We start from the raw sequence: 15,107 nt of genomic DNA, 5'->3' as shown, positions 1-15,107 counted from the left end.
CATTTTGGGAAACGCTGAGCTACAAGTGGGATATAGCACACCCATATTCCAGGATCCTTTGCTCAGCTCTGGTCTCCAAGTTTGGAGAGTATAGTGGACATTCTTGGGGATATTTTCTTGCTGGCAATGGCTCTCTTCCTCTGATTATCCAGTCCTCCCCCAATAGTTGGCCCTGGGTGCCTAGGTTTATTTATACTGCTTCCCTTAACATAGCTGATTGGACCAGAGTGAGCAACTGACCCAGGGATGGGCCCATCAGACTCCTTTTCCAGGGAATCTGTAATCAGGATTCATTAAGTCAGGCCCTCTTCCTGCGGGAATGAATGCAGCATAAATCTTAGGGGCTGGAAAGTGCCATGTGCATAAAGAAGGCAAAGAGCCTTTAAAAAGCAAAACAGAACAGGGTGGACACACAGGGATAAACAAAGAGAAAAGGTAGGAAAAGGCTGCCTGAGTTCCAACAGCTTTCAGATTCTAAGCTCTGGTCCTTGAGAGACCTGGTTGTGTGACTTTTCTGCTTAGGCTGGCCCAAATCCGTCTCTATCATTTGCTAACCAAGTGAGAGGCAGCTTTCTTCCGAAGACACCACCACGCCATCAGCTAAGGAAACTGCCCTCTGCATTATTTTTTAGTGTGTGGGTAGGGGTGGGGACAGATAGACCCTGATTGTCTGTATTTTCTGGCCTGCTATTCCTAGTGGGAAGAGGAATGAGAACCACCGGGGAGAGTGCCATATCAACGACCGAGAACATTGCTGATGATGAGGCATACACTTTTTTGGGAACTACTTTATGGAAGTCATTTAATCCAATCAACAATCCTCTGAGAAAGTCTCCCCATTTTGCACATAGGGGAACCCAAGCCTTGAGAGACACAAACCTAAGCCCATAACTAGAGCTGCTAGACCACCCCTAACCACTCCTCACACTATGCTGCCTCTTACGGTATCCATCTGCCATATTACTGATAAGGATTTCGGTCCACAGACAGATTCTGACACACCTGGGAGCCAAGCCTTTGCCTGCTTGGTAGTGCTCTGACGGTTTGTGAAACAGCCCCCAAATCCAACATCTGATAGCCACAGCACACAAGATCCCTTTGTAACCAAATATTTTATATGAATGCAAATAAAAGTGATCATTTGATCTCTTGCCCCATGACCATACAATCTTTCCAGTTGGGAGACTGATGAGGGAGACAGACAGGTACTCAGGTCATGTGATTTCTCTCTTAGTTGTTTATTTGTCCATTTGTTGGTTTCAGGTGCCGGACAGGTAAATGCTGATGGTGGGTTATGCTAACTGCACAGCTGGCACTGTTGGCAGCAACCCTGGGACAAGCTGGTAAATGCAGCCCTTAGTGTCAGGAGCACTTCTAACGTACAGATTTCATGGTGAGCTCTTGTGGACCACCTCCCCAAGGGAATCTAGCAACATTTTGAAATATAAGCTAGGAGAAGGCTTAGCCTATTCTAGACTGACAAAATTTAGGATGGAGGAATGAACAGGTTTTCCATTCTGTCGTTTGCTCATTGGCAACATGAGTAATTCCAATAGTCTTCTGAGAAGGGTGAGTCATCATTAGGAGTGACTGGCTGGTGCCCTTCTCTTGGGACAAGTGGGGGCCAGAAAGCTCATGGATGGTGGTATCTCTGGGGCTGAGCCATGTCCTAGAGTGAAGTCTTCTGTCTGCTGCTGACACCTGATGCTAAGGGAAAATTAGCAAAAATGGCATCCAGGATGGTTCCAAAGAACATAAGGCAAAATACAAAGAGTGTGCCAAGCTGGATAGAAAAGTCGGTTAGGATGGGGAGAGGTGATCCCTGAGAAACGAAGTGGGCAGAGAAAGCATCTATTTCAGATTCCACCAGCCAGAGCTGAGGCACTTGCTGAGGCTGTATATGTAGTTCCTGCAGTCTTATATGCGGATGAAAGGGAGCAATTAAAGGAGGTGACAGGAAACCAACACCATGAGTGACACAAAGGACCCATGTGGATTCCTTTCATGGCCGACTCTATTGGGAAACTCCACCAAAGACATTCTCCTTTTCCTCCTGTTTAAGCAAATCCTATTTTCTTGCAGTGACCATGTACCTGTCCCTGGGGATGGATCATGGTTGCTGTGGCCAATAACTAAGATCCCAGGTCACTCTGGTAGTGATTGGTGTAGAGATTGGTCAATAAGATGAAAGAGAATGTCTGCAGAGAAGGCTTCTGGGAATGATTTTCCTCCAATCAAACGCAAAAGCTCTGAGAAAAATGCTCCTCTTCCCTTTCCCTCCTGATTAGAATGTTGTCTTGAGAACAAGTGATGCTTCTTCTTCCTCTTGGAAGAAGGCAAGAAAGGCCAAGACAGGCACAAAGATTCCAAACCACTGCCTGATACCCCAAACCCACTGAATCAACCCTGAAACTAGGAGGTGATCAAATATTTTTAGCTTTTAAATAATGCTTAGCTTTCCTATAACTTGTAGACAGTAACATTCTAACTGAAAAAAAAAAAAAACTGATATAATTTTCAAAGTGTTTCTCAGGGTGTGTTCTGCATCCCCAAATGTTCTGTGATCAAATGAGTTTGCAAAAAATTGTGTATTACTGCCATCTCTCTGTTTTTCACTTTTGTGTATTAAAGGTTCTGAGAAGTACTGCAATTAAATAAGTTTGACTTTCTTTAACATTGCATTTCCTAAAATGAACTAGGCAGAGAATATTTTTAAGACTTTGTAATATCTTTTAGAATAAGTACCTCACAGAGTCCATTTTGGAAAAATTAATTTAGAATTTGTGAGAAAAAGAAGGAGAGCAGAGGAGAGGGTTTTGGATGTGCCAAGCCCTACACGTGTCCACACGCATAAAACATGGATGAGCAGCTCTATCTTTCTGCATTATCTGCTGTTTCCAGGAGGCCAAGAAAAAGGGGTACATTGTATAGCCATCCACTTGTCTCCCTGAAATCTGACAACATAACAGAATGTGAGGGAATATAAACTTGGCAACATGGTCGTGGTCCAATCATCCTGGAGAGCAAACCTGGAAATGCAGTCTGCTGTATTTAAAACATGTTTTAAGAAGTGTGGCTGGCAGGCGGACACTCTTCAACGATGTTGGTAAGTAAACAACTATCTAATTTTCTCCCACTGTCTCTTTTTCTAAGAAAAAAAAAATAGTGCATTTCATTGAAATAGGCAGGTATTTCAGATGAGAACCGGGTTTCTTTGGGAACCCCCAAAACTATGTCTCCCTAAAAAAAAAAAAAAAAGCCATCACCTTCATCAAGGAAGTTTTCTTTTCAGGTAGTAGGAGGGCAGAGAATAAACACAAGACAGGAATAAAAGGAGGGGAGGGACCAGGTAGGGAGGAAAAGAAAGAGAAAGAAAACAGAAAAGGAGAAGATGGTGAAAATATCCATAGGTGAGACACAGCTGTCAAAGATGAGCCAGAGTCTAATAATGTTAGGTGTCTCCCAGGAGGGAACTGGATGCCTAAGATTCAAATAGGAAGGGGAATCTTCACTGCATTCCCTTGGGCATCATTTAAATTTCGAACCACATAAATGTGTATTGCATCGATTGAAATGTATCTATCGATTCAAAACATAAATTACTTGAAAATGTAAAAACACGCTACAACAGCAACAACAAAGCTACAGTCCATGATATTAGGGATGGTCTTATACGGACTATTGAAGCCCCACGTTAAACTATATGACCCATCGTATCAAATCACGTTAAACTATATGACCCATCGTATCAAATCACAGCTTGAATTTACTTAACAGAGTGGGGGGGGGGTCCATTCTCATTCCTAAACCACACCCCTGTTGACAATGTCCCCATCAGTGTGAAATAATAAACCCCTCAGACTGCACACAAGCTCTTCATTACCTCCTGTGTCCTTAATTTGCCAGGCGAGTCTCATTTGCCGAAGAGATTTCAATTTTATCTTAATGTATAAGATAAATTAAGATATGTATGTATCAGGGCCTTCTGGAGACAAGCAGCACACATTCCTCTTTATCTAGCTCTGACCTAGTTCTGGCCACATCGTCCCCATCCAAACAGGAAGAGAAATCTGAAGTTGCAATACATTATTTACTAGGATGAACCAGTAATTCAGACCGAGGGAAAAGCAATAAGAGACCTCAGGAAAGCTTAAAACATCTTGAAGGCTATTTCATGAAGGAGTCACAACTAATGCAGGCACAGGTACTTAGGAGTGAAGTGGGGAGAGATGAGAGAGGGCCGTGCTGGGATACCACATACAATACATATGCATAAACGAAGAAGGAAGCCTCAACCCACTAGTTCTCGGTTCCGCACAACTAGATTTTGTTGTTTGTTTTACATAAGGATTTAACACACCTGATGCCAAAAGCCATTGGAAAATGGAAATAATCTGCAAATCACTGTCATCTCGAGACTGGCATGAAGTAAAGGCTCTGAAAAGTTTGCATAAATGATATTAGAAACGTTTAATAAACTATGCGGATGTATTAAATCTCTTTGAGCACAAGGGTCCTTCAACCCCAAACCTGACTGTTATGATTTTAAAAGTAGCAGAATCCTTTAGTTTTTTATAACAACATGGAGACACGACTATAAGGCACCCTGTCCGGTAAAAATTGCCAATTTCCATCAGTGACATTAAAGGCAGGCCAGTTATGACTTCACATTTATCCATCCAAAACATGATGCTTTTTAAAAAAAAATACAAATGGCGGCGGCGGCAGGGAGGCAATCCAGATATTTCTTAAAATACCATATCCATGCCAAGAAGGATCTCAACCAACCGTGACACCTTCACAGCAGAATGAAGCCACCAAGCTGCAGTTATAAGCAAACGGTTCTCTCCTCATCTAGGCAACACTGTTTACATCTAATGTACTTCAGCACTGAGAGAGTTTTGTTTTTAGGAAGGTAAATAACACGTGAGGTTTAAAATTCTGTCTCCTTCCCCTAGATACACAAACGCCACTAAAACTAAGAGGTCTGTGAAGGGCTCAAATTCTCCTAGAAAATGCCCTTGACTTACTAGTGGATCACCCAACCCAGTTAACAGCAAGAGAGCATTTGAGCCACTCAGCAAAGAGACTGGTACTCACATTAAAAAAGCAGCAAGGCATCCTTCTCACCTTTGTTATTACTTAGACCTCGTGTCGTACATAAAAAGAGTACAATGATGTCAAACAACTTCCAGAAGAGAAGTATTTATTGCTGAATCTAAATCAAAAAATCCATATCTACTATAATGGCACTTCAAAAGAAGATATACTGTATTTACCAGCTCAATCAATACTAAATTAGCTGGGATAAATATTTTCAACTCAACCAGTCTTAAGATGAAGCCTGCTATTTAGAACCCTGCGTCTGGGGAGAGACAGGGAAATTTTTGCTTATCACACAGAAATGAGAACCAGGAAGTATTTTACAAGCAGACACACCTACCCTTAGCTGCTCTCTTTCACAATTCATCTGTTGTCTTGAAACCTACAAAGAAAAGAAAAAGAGGCGGGGGAAGTCAGAAGGTTCTGCATGAAAACAGCATGAAAGAAAATGGAAAATTACTTCTAATCACTTGGCTCAAAGCAGACCCAGAATTAATTAATTATGTATTTAATGTTTTCTTTAGGTCCAAATAGCCTCTGCTTCTCTTGGAGTTTCAACTGTGTGATCTAGAAACACAACTAAGATGAGCCAGAGTCTGGAAGGTGGGTGAGGAGGGGATGCAGTAGAGGGTGTGGGAGGTAAAAGCTGCCCAGGGGGAAGGCTTCCCTCTTGCCCTGTCTAACAGGTGCAGGCATTCTTCCCAGAAGGCCCACTCAAAATAGTTAAGAATAAACACTGGACATTACACAGCATCTTCGCCGATGCTAGCGTCCAACAGTATCACCTACACGCCTTGGCAAATGCATTGCATTGTATGGTCCAGTTCTAATCAGATAGCAGTATGCCTCCATAGGACTGTGTTGGGGAGAATTCTCAGGTCAGTGCTTATATCAGAGAAAGAAACTCTGATCAAGTTGTGATATCTCCCACAAGCTCAAAAAGAAAAATAGATTAGTGATACTTATGCCATGCATTGATTATCCTTGCCCTATCAAAATGTGCTTCTTAAAATCAAGGATGAGTCTTTAGAATGACCATATAATTTACTGTCCGAACAGGAAAAAAAAATATGTGAGTTAAAGGAGTGCGTGGGATAGTAGGAATGATTACACCGGGCACAGCAGATGCAAAGTGGGAGTGACAAGGCAAACTGGGACCTGTGGTCACTCTACCTCCAGGAGGACTAGCTGACTCCACCTTCAACTCAAACAGCTAAGCCAAAATGAAATTTAGGTCTGCATTCACAACTTATTCTGTGTATTTCTAGCATTTTTTTCACCAATGAGGTAACCCCTGACTCCTAGCACCTGACAAATATATTGTGAGTTTTTGAAACTTACACTAAAGGAGAAGGCTGAGGAACTGACTTTTGATGTATATTTTATGTATTTTATACTGAAGGTTTCTTTTTTACTTTCTCTAAAACAAAAATAGGTATCATTATTTAGGATACAACGGAGCCCCAAATCTATAAATCAGTGCTTTGCTGTGCCCTTTAATCCAGAAATATCACCTCTAAGAATAGCTCTTAAGAAAAGAAACAGAGTTAAACACAAATGTTTATTTATGTATCAATTAACTGCAACATTATTTATTTAAAAACTATAAATATTACAATGTATAATAATAGAAAAATTAAAAGTAAATTATAGTACATTGATTGGATGGCAAAATGTGCAGCATTTAGAACCATTGTCTTGAAAAATAGAAATGGGAAATGCTTAAAAGGCACTATTTAGTCTCTAATAAAAGTAACTACAAAAGTGCACAAATGTTATGATTCTGATTTTGTGTTAAAAATACAGTGAAATTGGGGCTTCCCTGGTGGCGCAGTGGTTGAGAATCTGCCTGCTAATGCAGGAGACACAGGTTCGCGCCCTGGTCTGGGAAGATCCTACATGCCGCGGAGCAACTAGGCCCGTGAGCCACAACTACTGAGCCTGCGCGTCTGGAGCCTGTGCTCAGCAACAAGAGAGGCCGCGATAGTGAGAGGCCCACGCATCGCGATGAAGAGTGGGCCCTGCTTGCCACAACTAGAGAAAGCCCTCGCACAGAAACGAAGACCCAGCACTGCCCAAAATAAATAATTAAATTTTAAAAAATATATACAGTGAAATTGATCATTAAAGAAAAGGAAGAAAGATAAAAGAAAACAAAGAGGAAAGGACTGGGAGGAGATATTCCAAAATATTAAAAAGGAAATGGGTACAATTCTATATATATACAAAACACACACACACACATACACACACACACACAGAAGTGAGTTATACACTTCAAATAGGTGGCTTTATGGTATGTGAAGTGTATATGGTACGTAGAGTTTATATCTCCATAAACTGTTAAAAAAATAAAGTGGGAATAGGCTTCCGGGAAGATGGCGGAAGAAGCGGAGATCACCTTCCTCCCCACAGATACACCAGAAATACATCTACATGTGGAACAACTCCTACAGAACACCTACTGAACGCTGGCAGAACACCTCAGACCTCCCAAAAGGCAAGAAACCCCCCACGTACCTGGATAGGGCAAAAGAAAAAAGAATAAACAGAGACAAAAGGATACGGACGGGACCTGCACCAGTGGGAGGGAACTGTGAAGGAGGAAAAGTTTCCACACACTAGGAAGCCCCTTCGCGGGCGGAGACTGCGGGTGGCGGAGGTGGGGAGCTTCCGAGCCACAGAGGAGAGCGTGGCGAGAGGGGTGGGGAGGGCAAAGCGGAGAGATTCCCACACAGAGAATTAGGGCCGACCGGCACTCACCAGGCCGAGAGGCTTCTCTGCTCACCTGCCGGGGCGGGCGGGGCTGGGAGCTGAGGCTCGGGCTTCTGTCGGAGCGCAGGGAGAGGGCTGGGCTTGGCGGCATGAACACAGCCTGCAGGGGGTTGGTGAGCCACGGCTGGCCGGGAGGGAGTCCGGGAAAAGGTCTAGAGCTGCTGAAGAGGCAAGAGACTTTTTCTTCCCTCTTTGTTTCCTGGTGCGCGAGGAGAGGGGATTAAGAGCGCTGCTTAAAAGGAGCTCCAGAGACGGGCGCGAGCCGCGGCTAAAAGTGCGGGCCCCAGAGACGGGCATGAGACGCTAAGGCCGCTGCTGCCGCCACCAAGAAGCCTGTGTGCGAGCACAGGTCACTATCCACACCCCCGCTTCCGGGGAGCCTGTGCAGCCCGCCACTGCCGGGGTCCCGGGATCCAGGGACAAGTCCCCCGGGAGAACGCACGGCTCGCCTCGGGCTGGTGCAACGTCACGCGGCGCGCCTCGGGCTGGTGCAACGTCACTCCGGCCTTCGCCGCCGCAGGCCCGCCCCACACTGCATGCCCCTCCCTCCCCGCAGCCTGAGTGAGCCAGAGCCCCCGAATCAGTGGCTCCTTCAACCCCGTCCTGTCTGAGCGAAGAACAGACGCCCTCCGGCGACCTACACGCAGAGGTGGGGCCAAATCCAAAGCTGAGCCCCTGGTAGCTGTGAGAACAAAGAAGAGAAAGGGAAATCTCTCCCAGCAGCCTCAGAAGCAGCGGATTAAAGCTCCACAATCAACTGGATGTACCCTGCATCTGTGGAATACCTGAATATACAACGAATCATCCCACATTGAAGAGGTGGACTTGAGAGCAAGATTTATGATTTTTTCCCCTTTTCCTCTTTTTGTGAGTGTGTATGTGTATGCTTCTGTGTGAGATTTTGTCTGTATAGATTTGCTTCCACCATTTGTCCTAGGGTTCTATCCGTCCGTTTTTTTTGTTTTTAAAACTTTTTTTTCTTTTTCTCTTAATAATTGGTTTTTATTTTAATAATTTTATTATATTTTATATTACTTTATTGTATTGTATTTTATCTTCTTTCTTTTTTCCTTCCTTCCCTCCTTCCTTCCTCCCTCCCTCCCTCCCTCCTTTCTTTCTTTCTTTCTACTTCTACTAATTCTTTCTTTCTACTTTTTCTCCCTTTTATTCTGAGCCGTGTGGATGAAAGGCTCTTGGTGCTGCAGCCAGGAGTCAGTGCTGGGCCTCTGAGGTGGGAGAGCCAACTTCAGCACACTGGTCCACAAGAGACCTCCCAGCTCCACATAATATCAAATGGCGAAAATCTCCCAGAGATCTCCATCTCAACACCAGCACCCAGCTTCACTCAACGACCAGCAAGCTACAGTGCTGGACATCCTATGCCAAACAACTAGCAAGACAGGAACACAACCCCACCCATTAGCAGAGGGGCTGCCTAAAATCATAATAAGTCCACAGACACCCCAAAACACACCACCAGACGTGGACCTGCCCACTAGAAAGACAAGATCCACCCTCATCCACCAGAAAACAGGCACTACACAACCCACTGAACCAACCTTAGCCACTGGGGACAGACACCAAAAACAACGGGAACTACGAACCTGCAGCCTGCAAAAAGGAGACCCCAAACACAGTAAGATAAGCAAAATGAGAAGACAGAAAAACACACAGCAGATGAAGGAGCAAGATAAAAACCCACCAGACCTAACAAATGACGAGGAAATCGGCAGTCTACCTGAAAAAGAATTCAGAATAATGATAGTAAAGATGATCCAAAATCTTGGAAATAGAATGGACAAAATGCAAGAAACATTTAACCAGGACCTAGAAGAACTAAAGAGCAAACAAACAATGATGAACAACACAATAAATGAAATTAAAAATTCTCTAGAAGGGATCAATAGCAGAATAACTGAGGCAGAAGAACGGATAAGTGACCTGGAAGATAAAATAGTGGAAATAACTACTGCAGAGCAGAATAAAGAAAAAATAATGAAAAGAACTGAGGACAGTCTCAGAGACCTCTGGGACAACATTAAATGCACCAACATTCGAATTATAGGGGTTCCAGAAGAAGAGAAAAAGAAAGGGACTGAGAAAATATTTGAAGAGGTTATAGTTGAAAACTTCCCTAATATGGGAAAGGAAATAGTTAATCAAGTCCAGGAAGCACAGAGAGTCCCATACAGGATAAATCCAAGGAGAAATACTCCAAGACACATATTAATCAAACTGTCAAAAATTAAATACAAAGAAAATATATTAAAAGCAGCAAGGGAAAAACAACAAGTAACACACAAGGGAATCCCCATAAGGTTAACAGCTGATCTTTCAGCAGAAACTCTGCAAGCCAGAAGGGACTGGCAGGACATATTTAAAGTGATGAACGAGAAAAACCTGCAACCAAGATTACCCAGCAAGGATCTCATTCAGATTTGATGGAGAAATTAAAACCTTTACAGACAAGCAAAAGCTGAGAGAGTTCAGCACCACCAAACCAGCTTTACAACAACTGCTAAAGGAACTTCTCTAGGCAAGAAACACAAGAGAAGGAAAAGACCTACAATAACGAACCCAAAATAATTAAGAAAATGGTAATAGGAACATACATGTCAATAGTTACCTTAAATGTAAATGGACTAAATGCCCCCACCAAAAGACACAGATTGGCTGAATGGATACAAAAACAAGACCCATATATTTGCTGTCTACAAGAGACCCACTTCAGACCTAGAAACACATACAGACTGAAAGTAAGGGGATGGAAAAAGATATTTCATGCAAATGGAAACCAAAAGAAAGCTGGAGTAGCAATTCTCATATCAGACAAAATAGACTTTAAAATAAAGACTATTAGAAGAGACAAAGAAGGACACTACATAATGATCAAGGGATCAATCCAAGAAGAAGATATAACAATTGTAAATATTTATGCACCCAACATAGGAGCACCTCAATACATAAGGCAAATACTAACAGCCATAAAAGGGGAAATTGACAGTAACACATTCATAGTAGGGGACTTTAACACCCCACTTCCACCAATGAACAGATCATCCAAAATGAAAATAAATAAGGAAACACAAGCTTTAAATGATACCTTAAACAAGATGGACTTAATTGATATTTATAGGACATGCCATCCAAAAACAACAGAATACACATTTTTCTCAAGTGCTCATGGAACATTCTCCAGGATAGATCATATCTTGGGTCACAAATCAAGCCTTGGTAAATTTAAGGAAATTGAAATTGTATCAAGTATCTTTTCCGACCACAATGCTATGAGACTAGATATCAATTACAGGAAAAGATCTGTAAAAAATACAAACACATGGAGGCTAAACAATACACTACTTAATAACGAAGTGATCACTGAAGAAATCAAAGAGGAAATCAAAAAATACCTAGAAACAAATGACAATGGAGACACGACGACCCAAAATCTATGGGATGCAGCAAAAGCAGTTCTAAAAGGGAAGTTTATAGCAATACAATCCTACCTTAAGAAACAGGAAACATCTCGAATAAACAACCTAACCTTGCACCTAAAGCAATTAGAGAAAGAAGAACAAAAAACCCCAAAGTTAGCAGAAGGAAAGAAATCATAAAAATCAGATCAGAAATAAATGAAAAAGAAATGAAGGAAACGATAGCAAAGATCAGTAAAACTAAAAGCTGGTTCTTTGAGAAGATAAACAAAATTGATAAACCATTAGCCAGACTCATCAAGAAAAAGAGGGAGAAGACTCAAATCAATAGAATTAGAAATGAAAAAGGAGAAGTAACAACTGACACTGCAGAAATACAAAAGATCATGAGAGATTACTACAAGCAACTCTATGCCAATAAAATGGACAACCTGGAAGAAATGGACAAACTCTTAGAAATGCACAACCTGCCAAGACTGAATCAGGAAGAAATAGAAAATATGAACAGACCAATCACAAGCACTGAAATTGAAACTGTGATTAAAAATCTTCCAACAAACAAAAGCCCAGGACCAGATGGCTTCACAGGCAAATTCTATCAAACATTTAGAGAAGAGCTAACACTATTCTTCTCAAACTCTTCCAAAATATAGCAAAGGGAGGAACACGCCCAAACTCATTCTACAAGGCCACCATCACCCTGATACCAAAACCAGACAAGGATGTCACAAAGAAAGAAAACTACAGGCCAATATCACTGATGAACATAGATGCAAAGATCCTCAACAAAATACTAGCAAACAGAATCCAACAGCACATTAAAAGGATCGTACACCATGATCAAGTGGGGTTTATTCCAGGAATGCAAGGATTCTGCAATATACGCAAATCAATCAACGTGATACACCATATTAACAAATTGAAGGAGAAAAACCATATGATCATCTCAATAGATGCAGAGAAAGCTTTTGACAAAATTCAACACCCATTTATAATGAAAACCCTGCAGAAAGTAGGCATAGAGGGAACTTTCCTGAACATAATAAAGGCCATATATGACAAACCCACAGCCAACATCGTCCTCAATGGTGAAAAACTGAAAGCATTTCCACTAAGATCAGGAACAAGACAAGGTTGCCCACTCTCACCACTCTTATTCAACATAGTTTTGGAAGTTTTAGCCACAGCAATCAGAGAAGAAAAGGAAATAAAAGGAATCCAAATCGGAAAAGAGGAAGTAAAGCTGTCACTGTTTGAAGATGACATGATACTATACACAGAGAATCCTAAAGATGCTACCAGAAAACTACTAGAGCTAATCAATGAATTTGGTAAAGTAGCAGGATACAAAATTAATGCACAGAAATCTCTGGCATTCCTATACACTAATGATGAAAAATCTGAAAGTGAAATCAATAAAACACTCCCATTTACCATTGCAACAAAAAGAATAAAATATCTAGGAATAAACCTACAAGGAGACAAAAGACCTGTATGCAGAAAATTATAAGACACTGATGAAAGAAACTAAAGATGATACAAATAGATGGAGAGATACACCATGTTCTTGGATTGGAAGAATCAACATTGTGAAAATGACTATACTACCCAAAGCAATCTACAGATTCAGTGCAATCCCTATCAAACTACCACTGGCATTTTTCACAGAACTAGAACAAAAAATTTCACAATTCGTATGGAAACACAAAAGACCCCAAATAGCCAAAGCAATCTTGAGAACGAAAAATGGAGCTGGAGGAATCAGGCTCCCTGACTTCAGACTATACTACAAAGCTACAGTAATCAAGACAGTATGGTACTGGCACAAAAACAGAAAGATAGCTCAATGGAACAGGATAGAAAGCCCAGAGATAAACCCACGCACATATTGTCACCTTTATCTTTAATAAAGGAGGCAGGAATGTACAGTGTAGAAAGGAGGGCCTCTTCAATAAGTGGTGCTGGGAAAACTGGACAGGTACATGTAAAAGTATGAGATTAGATCACTCCCTAACACCATACACAAAAATAAGCTCAAAATGGATTAAAGACCTAAATGTAAGGCCAGAAACTATCAAACTCTTAGAGGAAAACATAGGCAGAGCACTGTATGACATAAATCACAGCAAGATCCTTTTGACCCACCTCCTAGAGAAATGGAAATAAAAATAAACAAATGGGACCTAATGAAACTTCAAAGCTTTTGCACAGCAAAGAAAACCATAAACAAGACAACTCTCAGAATGGGAGAAAATATTCGCAAATGAAGCAACTGACAAAGGATGAATCTCCAAAATTTATAAGCAGCTCATGCAGCTGAATAACAAAAAAACAAACAACCCAATCCAAAAATGGGCAGAAGACATAAACAGACATTTCTCCAAAGAAGATATACAGACTGCCAACAAACACATGAAAGAATGCTCAACATCACTAATCATTAGAGAAATGCAAATCAAAACTACAATGAGATATCATCTCACACCAGTGAGAATGGCCATCATCATAAAATATAGAAACAATAAATGCTGGAGAGGGTGTGGAGAAAAGGGAACCCTCTTGCACTGTTGGTGGGAATGTAAATTGATACAGCCACTGTGGAGAACAGTATGGAGGTTCCTTAAAATACTACAAATAGAACTACCATATGACCCACCAATCCCACTACTGGGCATATACCCTGAGAAAACCATAATTCAAAAAGAGTCATGTGCCAAAATGTTCATTGCAGCTCTATTTACAATAGCCCAGAGATGGAAACAACCTAAGTGTCCATCATCGGATGATTGGATAAAGAAGACGTGGCACATATATACAATGGAATATTACCCAGCCATAAAAAGAAACGAAATTGAGCTATTTTTAATGAGGTGGATAGACCTAGAGTCTGTCATACAGAGTGAAGTAAGTCAGAAAGAGAGAAACAAATACCGTATACTAACACATATATATGGAATTTAAGAAAAAAAAAATGTCATGAAGAACCTAGGGGTAAGACAGGAATAAAGACACAGACCTACTAGAGAATGGACTTGAGGATATGGGGAGGAGGAAGGGTAAGCTGTGACAAAGCAAGAGTGAGGCATGGACATATATACACTACCAAACGTAAGGTAGATAGCTAGTGGGAAGCAGCCACATAGCACAGGGAGATCAGCTCGGAGCTTTGTGACCGCCTGGAGGGGTGGGATAGGGAGGGTGGGAGGGAGGGAGACGCAAGAGGGAACATATGTATATGTATAACTGATTCACTTTGTTATAAAGCAGAAACTAACACACCATTGTAAAGCAATTATACTCCAATAAAGATGTAAAAATAAATAAATAAATAAAAAATAAAGTGGGGCAAATCCACAGAGACAGAAAGCAGTTTAGTGGTTGCGAGGGGATTTGGGGAAGGGCCAAAGGGGAGTGAGTGAGTGCTTTGTGGGCTTGGAGTTTTCAGATTTGGGGTGACAAGAAAGTTCTGAAACTAGACAGTGATAGTTGCACAATATTGTGCATGTATTTAATGCCCTTACTCTGTACACTCAAGTGGCTAAAATGGGAACTTTATAGTCAAGTAAACCAGGCGGGTGATGAGGTCCTGGTTCCAGGTAAGATGGAGTAAGCATACTTCACTCTGTCTCCCCCGCGCAGTGCAACTATAAAATCTAGATAAGAAGGAAATCTTGCCATTTGCAACACAGTGGATGGACGTTGCGAGTAGTATGCCATATGAAATAATTCAGGCAGAGAAAGACAAATACTGTATGATTTCACTTGTATGATTTCACTTATATATGGAATCTAAAA

The 15,107-nt window shown here is 41.5% G+C and overlaps 1 protein-coding gene across 14 annotated transcripts in view; it reads right to left on the bottom strand.

Annotated features, from left to right (window-relative positions):
- The window catches only part of RBFOX1 (RNA binding fox-1 homolog 1), a 2,185,863-nt gene that overhangs the window by 611,938 nt on the left and 1,558,818 nt on the right, over nucleotides 1-15,107 (bottom strand). For all 14 annotated transcript variants that reach the window (XM_033428861.2, XM_049699911.1, XM_049699912.1 and 11 more), the window contains one exon: nucleotides 5,444-5,485. In XM_033428861.2, coding sequence (XP_033284752.1) covers nucleotides 5,444-5,485 — 42 coding nt within the window. The remainder of the gene's footprint in view (nucleotides 1-5,443; nucleotides 5,486-15,107) is intronic.

Source organism: Orcinus orca, chromosome 16 (genome assembly GCF_937001465.1).
Source record: "Orcinus orca chromosome 16, mOrcOrc1.1, whole genome shotgun sequence".
In the NCBI taxonomy this organism is placed as follows: domain Eukaryota; kingdom Metazoa; phylum Chordata; class Mammalia; order Artiodactyla; family Delphinidae; genus Orcinus; species Orcinus orca.
This window is presented reverse-complemented; position numbering and strand designations above follow the sequence as displayed.